Here is a 10788-nt window from a genome sequence, read left to right on the forward strand (position 1 = left end):
CTCTGCCTCCCAAGTGCTGGGATTAAAGGCGTGCACCACCACGCCCGGCATGAATGCTCTTAGGAAACAAATTTATGTTGCCAGAAACATTTATTTGGGAGGAGAGTTTGTTAATATGTGAAAGTTCATCACATAAAGTCTAATTTTACCTCTAAGTATGTATATGTTGTTTATGAAAATTCCATATCAAAACCAGTACTTTTTGTTAATAAAAAAGAAACAGAAACATTTATCTTTAAAATAATTAGGATAAAGAAAATACTTAACTATAATGCTATAAAGTATGACATTGCATAAATATTGAAAAGCCAACACAATGCAATACTTGAAGATAAAATATGATGCACCCTAGGCAGTGATGTGATACATACAACTGACAATCCAGAGGCATCCTATTGGACATCATGTATCATTACAGCAAAGCATCTGTGTACAGAAGTGCATGTTTGTAATGGAAAGAGAGTACACAGCTAATGGACCTATGCTAATGTCAGCAAGACCTTGAAGAATGATCTTCATCTAATATAACTATCTGAATCTGCATCTACTTGAGAAAATTATGCAAATTGAGAAAGTAGAAAAAATCTTATCAAATTTTAATTTGTTTACAAATTTAAAATACAATATATTTTAATATATTAGACAAAGTATAAAAATATTCCCAGGCTTGAGTAATGTCAATACTAATAAGACTTTATGCTATAAATGAATTTTAAATTGTGTTCAATTTAAATATTGTACTGAAAACTGTAATCAAATTCATTGTGTGTGAGTAATGGATACTCTGCCCAATGCAGGGCTTGGGGACCTATGAGTCTTGTCCTTGTGTGTCTGTGGGTTTTGTCACTGGTTTAGTGGTCTCAAATTACTGACCTCCATTAACCTGCTACTGCATCTGTGAGACAGAGTGGGGAATGTATTTATTGTTTGTAAAGGCACGTGAGGATGCTAGAATAATGCCCATGAAAATGAAGCCTGAAGTTCCCAGTCCTCAAGTGCAGTATGTGATGATGGTCACGTGGACCACTTTACCTCTCTGGCCATGCAATCCTCTGAGGTAGACTCACAACATCTGGACAGGATTTCAGTAAAGTCTTCAGCTAGCGGCAGAACGTTCTCCAGGTTAGCAGTTGGCACTTTTTGGGCTAGTTTTATGAGATGGCTGGAAGTTAAAAATGAATTTATTAGCTAACTCATATTCTTAGTGTCCGGGTTTTCACCATAGACACACTACTGAGAGGGATAATGTGTTATTCAGTGTCACCAGATGGATGGAACATACCTGCCATGTGGCCTGTGCTAGTAAAGTTATAATATCACAGATTAAATCACCCCCAGTGAAGATTCTCAAATATTCAGCATTGAGACATAGTGTCTTTTCTGGCCAAATTTTCATTTATGTTAGACTAAAAGCAGTGTACAATGCCAGTGTTATGCTAGTGTGGCATCTCATTGTCTTTTAAGGTGTTTTATAAAATCACTTTTAATTCAGCAGTTTTGCCCCTGAGTTATAGAAATGTTTTGTGTATTTTGAATCTTACCTCCCTATTAGATATAGTTTGCCACTATTTCACTTAGCTGCCTCTTCCCTTGGAAGAGTTTATCCTTTGGATAGTAGTTTAAAGTTTCATATGGTTATTTTTGATTTTGCCTTTCTTCTGTTTGTGCATCACATCTAAGGGATCATTGTCAAAGGCAATGCCTCAAAGATTTCCCCCTGTTTCCTTCTGAGTCTTATAGTCCTAGATATTATGTTTAGATCTTTAGTATATTTTAATGGTGCAGGTAAGGGTCCAGCTTCATTCTTTTGAATGTGGATATCTAGTTCTTAACACTGTTACGCTAGAGAAATTGCCTTTGCTCTGTTCTATAATCATCTGACCAAATGTGCTAGTTTAGTCCAGGGCCTTCTATGCTGTTCAGTGACCTGTACATCACTTTTTATGTCAGTATCGCAGTAACCTGATTGTTGCTGCTTTGTAATTGTTTCAGTCCTCACCCTCTACCCCACTTTTTAGAATGTTTTGTTTATCTGGAGTCCTTCCTTTGAGCTCCTTATGATAACTTATTAATTTCTAGGCAGTGATGAACTTTGGAATTTGAATGTCCTCCAAAGGTCTACATGTTTACGGTTTGAACTCAGGTGACTGAGCTGGAAGGTGCTGCAGTCCTTGAGAGATGAGCCCTCCTGGGAAGTCTTTAGGTCTTTTGGAGTTGATTTTCAAAGGACATAATAGAACCTCCTCCACTTTTGTCTTGAGGTGATGGTTTACACTACCATATGCTGCCTCAGTGTGCCACCAGGGTCAACTTGCTATAGACTGAAACCATAAAAGTTGTAAGGTAAAATAAACCTTTCTCTGTATTGATTTAACTTAGGTACTCATTGCAGTAATGGATAGCTAAGTAACAAAAACGTTTTCCTTAAAAAAAAAAAAGTGTCATTATGTCATTAAGAGACTGGTTGACTATGTGCATGCTTTAAATACTACAACATTTTATTTCATTTACTACTTTTAATGTTGACTAATTAACTTTTTCAGACAGTGTCTCACTTCATAGCCCAGACTAGCCTGGAACTCACAAATGTAGCCTAGGATAGCCTTAGACTACCCCCTTTCCTCAGTCTTCCAGGTGCTGGTATTATAGGTGTGCATCACCCCACTTAGCTAGTATTGCACTGTAATAGATTTAAGTCTTTAAACAGCAAGCATGGAGTGCCTTTCCATTTATTGTATGATCTTGGATTTCTTGGAGTGATGCATTGTACTTTTCATTGAGCCTACATTTACAGTATAATTTTGAAACACTGATATATTTTATGTTTATATGCTGTAGTTGAGATATTTTCCATTCTAGGAACACTTAGGGAATCTCTAAATCTTCCTTATTAAAATATAGCAGCAATATTTTGAAACTCAATCTTTGTTCACACCAAAAGCTAATCCCTCGGAGTAAATCCCTAGACACTAACACAAGTATAACCCATGTTTAATTATGCAATATGTATGATGTATTTGAATATATATGATACCTGCAAAAAAAAAATACATTCTTAGTGTAAAAGGAAAATCAAGCCAAGACTAGAGAAAGAGCCCGAGTGTTTGTGTGGTTCATTTGTAGACTGTACTCTACAGCTTCTTTCACAGGCATGTTGGGAATACAAAGTGAAGGAGCAGATGTTTAACCATGAAGATGGTATGGATCCTTTACCTCAGCCTTGATTTTTCCTTTCCATATGCAACATATTGTGAGCAGACTCTGTTTGACATCGTGGTGAGAAGTGACAAATGCTTCATCTGGAGTCTCTAGAGAATAGAGAGGAGACTTGTGAAGATGGTCAGACCCAGTGGGATAGAGTGCGCACAAGCAGCTTTACATCGGTGTGATGATGATCTCCAGCCACTGTAATTTATTGCTTTCTCCTTAAGGGCACAGCTCTTTTCCATCCAGCAAAATGCAATGAAGGTATTTTGGAAATGTTTGTTAATTACAGAATGCCAAGTCTCCCTTTATACAGAGGAAATGACATTTTAGGAAGGAAAAATAATATATAACTGTAATAAAGCCTACCTCCTTCAAAAAGCATACAGTTGGGCTTGCAGAAGTACAGCAGGATCCAACCATAGAGAGATAGTTCTTGGTGTAAGCAACTAAAAGTGGCAGAGGCGCTTGTCCGTAATTGCTGGAATATTCATACAGAAACCTAGGAGAGAAAACCCATCTTTTGTTATTTTGTATTTTGTAAATTTTGTATTTTGATGAAGAAAGAATGCATGCGCTAGTGTGTGTGTGTGTGTGTCTGTCTGTCTGTCTGGACAGCATGTCCCAGGGATCTGCCTGCTTTTGCCCTCTTTCAGCGTGTAAGTTCTGGGGATCTGAACCCAGGTCCTTATGCTTACACAAAAAGCATTTTACCTACAAAGCTGTTACCCCAGCCCAATAGGTCATGAAGTAACTATGAATTTAAAGAAAGAATAACAATACTGACACCTATACAATAATATATCTATTTTGGAAAATGTATTCTTTAATTCTCATGTCTATTTCAAGTATGAAACCATCTGTTTTTCTTTTCTTTTTTATTAACTGTCTTGCTCAGATAAGCACCGATATTCGCTGCTTAGCAAGCTTCTTGGTGACATAACAACAGTGAATACAATGAGGGGATTTACTTGCATTTTCTTTTTTAAATTTGCTATCCTACATAATTCCCATCTACTCAACTTACATGACAAGAGGAATCAATTAATTTTTTAGCCTCACACATTCCTGAGACTCTAAAAGACATTCTGAGGGCTAGAGAGATGGTGCAATGGTTAAGAGTGCTTCCTGATTTTCCAGACCTGAGTTCAGTTCCAAGCAACCAAGTCAGATGGCTCACCTGTTATCCCAGCTAAAGAGGACATGATGACCTCTGTAGGTGCTGGCAAACACATAAAAATGAGGTAAGTTTTTAAAAATGATAAAAATATATTTGAAATCTTGAGCAAAATGTCTGAAAGTAACAAAAATGAACATGCCAACCAATATTTACGTAATTATGAATAGATTTAATTTTATTGCCCTGTATCTTTGCACGTTGGTATTTCAATCATCTTCAGTAGACTTTCTCCCTATTTTTTGCCCTTACTTATTTTGTTTTGTTTTGTCTTTTGAGAGAAAGTTTCAGCATTTTGCTTTGGCTTGCCTGAAACTTGCAGCAATCCCCTGCCTTTGCCTCCATTGTTCTTCATGAGGTAATGCGGGCATTACCAGCATGCCAAGCTTCATTTCTGTCCATTTTATAACCTTTCAACTTGAACGTAATCAGAGTATAGCATGGTGTCTCATATAGATTAGACAATAAAAAGCTCCACATTACTTATTAGTTTGGTAATATGTGTCATGTGCACAGCTATTGCTGAAGAATTGCAGACATATATTTCCGTATTTAAAAATGTGCACAGCAGTAAAATTGCTTCCACCATCTCCATGATGCCAGGACTAGTGGCATAAGGAGACTTACCATAGGTAATGCCAGATGTTGGAAAATAAGTCATATGAAAAGAGATGCTATTGATAGTGTGCGGGAGTAGGTGGGTTCATATCTCACTATGTAATATTACTGTGTTGTAGCTTTGTGTATAGATATTACGTTTTCATTATCATGAACTTTCTTTCCTTATCTATTTGTCTGTCTGTCCTTCCCTTCTCTCCTCCTCCTCCTCCTCCTTATTCTTCTCTCTCTCTCTCTCTCTCTCTCTCTCTGTCTCTCTCTCTGTCTCTGTCTCTGTCTCTATCTCTGTCTCTCCTGCTTCTTTCCTTCCTATTTTTGAAAGTCTCACTGTGGTACTCACAGTGATCCCCCTGCCTTTGCCTCCCCAGTGGTAGGCATCTGGGTTGGTGTAGAAGAGCTGTAGTTTGACTTATAAAGACCACTTACTGGTCAGCAAATCCCTTTGGGTCCCTCCTGAACGCCTCACAGATCTCATCATTTGTTGGTTCCACGTAGGTGGGAAATTCCTGCGGCTGGTGACTGAGGGCAGCCATGCAGAGTTTCCGCTCCAGCCCCTCCTTGGTACAACACTCAGGAGTTCCAGGGTGAACCGGAAAGGGAGCATCACTTTCACAGGACTTAACAGACAGCTCTGAAGTCTGGATGAGACAAAGGGAAACAAAAGTAAAAGGAAAAACCAGAAAACTTACACAGTGTGAGTGAATCTCTGATCAGTATAATACATACTTTCTAATTTACATATCCGCATTAGTAGTCAAGCTTCCACACTATGGCTTACGAACATGCAAAATTGAATAATTTTGGTCAAAGGCAAGCATACAATCTTGTTTATGTTAGTCAATGACACTCTCTAGACTAGAACATGGAACAACTTTCATAAATAAATAGACCGTACTTATTGGGCTATATAGCCATTGGCCTTTATCACATAGCCTGGTGTTTCTCAGTGAAGGGGTTTTAGCATCTCTGAGGAGAGGAACACTTGTAGACATTCTGGTAGTGGCTCTCATCTCATCTCATCTCATCTCATCTCATCTCATCTCATCTCATCTCATCTCATCTCATCTCCCACCTACTGTTTTGCAGTTAGACCACAGCAAGGAGGTCCTCCCATGGCCTCCTCTCCTCCCTTTACTAAATGAGCATCCTCTTCACATCGCTGGCTTTAGCTTCCTGTAAGTTACACTTGCTTGTCCTTCCAGCAGCGTGATTTTATATCACCATTTCGTATCCACATTTAAAACAGTTAATGTTTGCATAGTAGGTCAAAGCTGGGGACTGAGAATCGGTCTTCCCTTAAGTTTTAGGTCTTATCCTTGGCAGAAGCTGGAAACTAGCAGCCCCTGCTGTGCACAACTCCAGTTCTGCTACTCTCCAGCACTGGGATTAAGGACGTGTGCCACCGCACCTGCTTATTTTCTAGGTTTTCTTTTGTTTGTTTGTTTGCTTGTTTTGTTTTGTTTTTTCTTTTCCTTTTTTAGATTTTTTTCTTTTAAGGGTGTATTTTATGTATATGAGTGCTCTACCTGCATGTACTCCTGCATGCCAGAAGAGGGCATCAGATACCATGTGGTTGCTGGGAATTGGAAGAGCAGCCAGTGCTCTTAACTGCTGAGTCATCTCCCCACACTTATGATTTCCACCAGAAGACCAAGCTACACAACCATTACATACATGTAGAGGGCCTAGGTCAGTCCCATGCAGGCTCCCTGATTGGCAGTTCAGTCTCCGTGAGCTCCTATGAGCCCAAGTCAGTTGATTCTGTGGGTTTCCTGTGGTATCCTTCATCCCTCTGGCTCCCATAGTCCTCTCCCCTTTCTACTGCAGGTTTCCCTAAGCTCTGTGTGTTGTGTGGCTGTGGGGCTCTGTATCTATTCCCATCAGCTGCTGAGTGACGCCTCTCTGATGACAATTGGGCTAGGTACCAATCTATGAATATAACTTTACAAGAATTTTGAAGTCCAAACTCGATTTAAACCTGATACATGGCCCTCATGGTCAGCATTTATTTAGTAAGTCATTGAGTTATCTCATCCCAGTTATTTTCTTTTGAAACTTGTGACACTAAATAAAAGGAACACAGCACTAAAATAAGCATGGGCACTAAAAATAATAGTCTTTATTTTTCCTTCCAACTGGGATTAGGTGGCTTGTTATCTAGAGTGTCCTAAAATTGTGACATAAAGGCTTATGGCAGTTAGCTTCCATGGTCCACAATAGAGACAGACAGACAGACACACACACACGCACACACACACTTACCCTGGTGTCGTAGCAGTTGGGGTCAGCTCCCTCAGCACAGCACTCCTCAGTCAAGGAGACAACTTCCTTCACAAGCTGGTTGACCTGCTCAAATGTGCTACTGGGAAACTTCCTGCTGTATAGGATTAGTGATCTGAGGGAGAAAAAAAACCCATGATCATATTAATTGAATTGCTTTTTTGGCATTTTGACTCATGCCAAAAATAGATATCAATTCAACTTTTAAATAAAATATTTTTCACATTAACTTTTAAAAAATTTGTCTAAAGGTGAGAATATGAGGTTGTATGAAAAGCATTTGTTCTATGAAAAATTGTCTTGTATGCAGTTGTGGTGGTTTGAAAGAAAATGCTCACCCCCCCCCCCCATAGGTCCATAGGGAGTAGCACTATTAGGAGGGGTGACCTTGTTGGAGTTGATGTGGGTTTGGTGGAGGAAGTGTGTCACAAGGGGGTGACCTTTGAGGTCTCAGAAGCTCAAGCCAGTTCACTTCCTGCTGCCTGCTGATCTTGATGTAAAACTCTCAGTCCTTTGCTAGCACCATGTCTGCCTGCATTCTGCCATGTTTCCTGCTATGATGATAATGGACTAAACCTCTGAATCTGTAAGCCAGACTAAATTAAATGTTTCCTTTTATAAGAGTGATTTCTTTACAGCAATAGAAACCCTAACTAACACAATAGTAAAAACTGGATTTATAGTTCCCATCAAAGCAGACAGGAGTCTGTTTTGAACTTTCCCCCAAAAAACACATATTCTGTAGGTCATTGCAGGTCTGTTCCAGAGTCATAAAATGGTCTGTTCTAATTTACTGAAGAAACCTATATTGCCTCTATTACAAACTCAATCGTTCAATTTACCTGTGAGAGTTTCTTAGACCATGATAACTATAGCTCAGCTGGCATCTCTAGCTGACCTCCGCCTATTTGACCTGTTGGTCCACAGCAACTCAATGGTCTTCCCTCATCTCAGAGCCCATTTCAGCATTCTAGACAGCATGGAGGTTATCTTGTGCTCGGTTTGTCTAAGATCAGGTCCCCAAGAGAACTTCACAGATACTGCAACTTACAAAGATCTGAAGTCATCTTTCCCCAGCATGGCGAGTTCATTGCAAACTTTATCCTTCTCATAGTCTCGGCCTAGAAAGCAGATATGAAAAATAACCATCTTTAAAAAAAAAGAACATTACATTATATATTTATATAATATGTATAATATATGCATATATGACAATATATAATATAGACTTATATGTAATTATATATATTATTTATATCAACACAACCTGTGGTAAAGGCACTTCTTAATATCTGTGCAGTTTCATTTGGAGTTATCTTTTCACCTATTTCTTCATAATAAGCCTCAATGTTGTGATTTTTCTATTAACTTCTACTGTGTAGCAAGAACAAAAGGTAGAAAGACTAAAGAGACACTTAGCTTAAAAGTCAAATGTTCCATGTCAGTGAGTCAGAACCACCCACAGGAAAACCATTCTCCTTAGCTCTTCTGTATAAAAATGCTGAAGGGGTTCTTCCTCTCTCCCTCCTTCCCTGATTTCCTTCTCTCTCTCCTTCCCCTCCTCCTTTTTCTTTCTTTCTTCTCTCATTCCCGTTTGTTGTCTGTTGTGTTTAAACCTTCAACAAGTCAAACAACAAAAGAAAGAAGTTTCTGGACTCCAAGATGAGTCTCTAGTTACATTAAGGCTGAACTTGGAAGAGGGCAGTGGTTCTGTAATCTGCTCCGGGGCTCTGCTGCCACAGGGCTCTGTAACTACCTTAGACTCCTAAGGAATTCAGCTAGAGAGACTGGTCTAAGGTAGTGTGGAGTACTTCCTTACTCTTCAGGAGTAGTGAAGGCAGCTTCACGATCACTTGTCCTTGTTAGCTTTCCTTTAGGGTATGGGATACAAACTTTAGAAATGTAAATGCAGTGGGACAGGATTGGTTCAATAGCCTAAGGAACAAAGAAGATAGCTGTGGCTGGAAACCAGAGGCCTGCAGATCTCATACCAACCAATAGGAGAGCAAGATGACCTGGAGACATCTTTTATACTCCAACTATCACAGCAGCAACAAGAGTGACAAAGCCATGGGGCTTTCTGGAAGGCAGGGGGCAGGCAACCTTGAACCACCTCAGGGCAGAGTCAGATGACTTGAATGATCAGTCCCAAGGGTGGGGGGAGGGGGGAGGGAGTCATTATATAGTCATTATATGCTGGGTAGGTGTGAAGCATTTCTAGGGATGATTGAACAGTGTTCAAAAAGGAAATAAAAGCCAGGCAAGGAGCTTGGTGGGGCCCTTAAATCCCAGCATTGGGAACAGAAGCAGTGTACCTCTGTGAGCTCGAGGACTGCCTGGTCTACAGAGAATTCCAGTGCAGTTGGGACCAATAGTGAGAAACCACCACCAACAACAAAAACAAAACAAAGAAAAAGAACACGTTGGCTCAAAACATCTCTGCAAACGGTCCAAGTTCCCTGCTGCAGACTCTCTTGTTAAGGTCTTCCTGTGTTAATCTAAGAGATACTAGAAAAGTAGCTTAGGTAGTGGGGAAGGAAAAAAGGCAACCTGAGAGAAAAGGAGCAAGAGGTTCATTTTTCCTGTCACTGGCCCGACTGGGAAAGCAGCTTCAACATCAATGACCTTCTGGCCTGAGTTTAAAGGCAAGTAGATCCAACGACATTGATCTGGGTTCAGAAGGACAGGAGATCATGTTTGGTTTTTTGAGAATGAAGAGAGCAGTGTGAGGCCTGGTCTAAAGGCCACCAGAGCAACAAGAGTCATCAGATTCATGAGACACAGTTTCTTACTGTGTTTAAAAATGAGCTCCTCACTGGCTATAAGGCTCGCTACACATATGATCCATGTGTCTGAAGGCAGACTCCTGAAAGCCCGTTTGTGTGTCATTCGGTGACTCATCATTTATAGAAATAAGGCCAGGAAATTTCTCAGCACTCTTGACTCTCCAACTTTGAATAGTTGCTAACAAGTATAGAAAGGTCCTTGACTCTGTTCTAAGTAGCCTTAAGTGATCTATCTACTTGGTTTAAAGTACAAGGGAAGCCATCTTAGAGATTCTCATAAGAACGTGTTTAATCTTAAAGGTGGCCTCCCGTCTAAAGCAGTCTATGTTTTGGTTAGACTGAAGGCGCTTGGGAGGAAGTGTTTGTGGTTTTTGGTTGTTTATTTGTGTGTGTGTGTGTGTGTGTGTGTGTGTGTTTGGCTGAAATGGCATTGATGCTAGATGGATATAAATTTTGGGAGTTTATTTATGTGTGTGCGTGTTTTAAATTATTTTTAATATTAATAAAAATTTTATGAAAATAACCTGTATAAACTGTTGCACTGAGCATTTTCCAGACGGACAATACAAAATAGATTCATGGAGGAAGAAAGGTTAGAGGTAAGAGATGTTAAAACCTTCTTAGGGACAAGCAGGGTCTTTCTACATAGCTCAGACTGGCTTCAACTTCATAGTCTTTCTTCCAGACAAGCTTTTTTTTTTTTTTTTTTTTTTTTTTTTTTTT

General features: G+C 39.5%; 1 protein-coding gene across 1 annotated transcript in view; it reads right to left on the reverse strand.

Annotated features, from left to right (window-relative positions):
- Window positions 1-10788, reverse strand: part of Gc (GC vitamin D binding protein) — a 36619-nt gene that overhangs the window by 15595 nt on the left and 10236 nt on the right. The window contains exons 2-7 of the mRNA XM_029477791.1: window positions 8331-8400; window positions 7262-7394; window positions 5426-5637; window positions 3574-3706; window positions 3214-3308; window positions 1017-1162 (exon numbers count right to left, since the gene is read on the reverse strand). Coding sequence (XP_029333651.1) covers window positions 1017-1162; window positions 3214-3308; window positions 3574-3706; window positions 5426-5637; window positions 7262-7394; window positions 8331-8400 — 789 coding nt within the window. The remainder of the gene's footprint in view (window positions 1-1016; window positions 1163-3213; window positions 3309-3573; window positions 3707-5425; window positions 5638-7261; window positions 7395-8330; window positions 8401-10788) is intronic.

The sequence above is a fragment of the Mus caroli genome, chromosome 5, assembly GCF_900094665.2.
Source record: "Mus caroli chromosome 5, CAROLI_EIJ_v1.1, whole genome shotgun sequence".
NCBI classification, from domain to species: domain Eukaryota; kingdom Metazoa; phylum Chordata; class Mammalia; order Rodentia; family Muridae; genus Mus; species Mus caroli.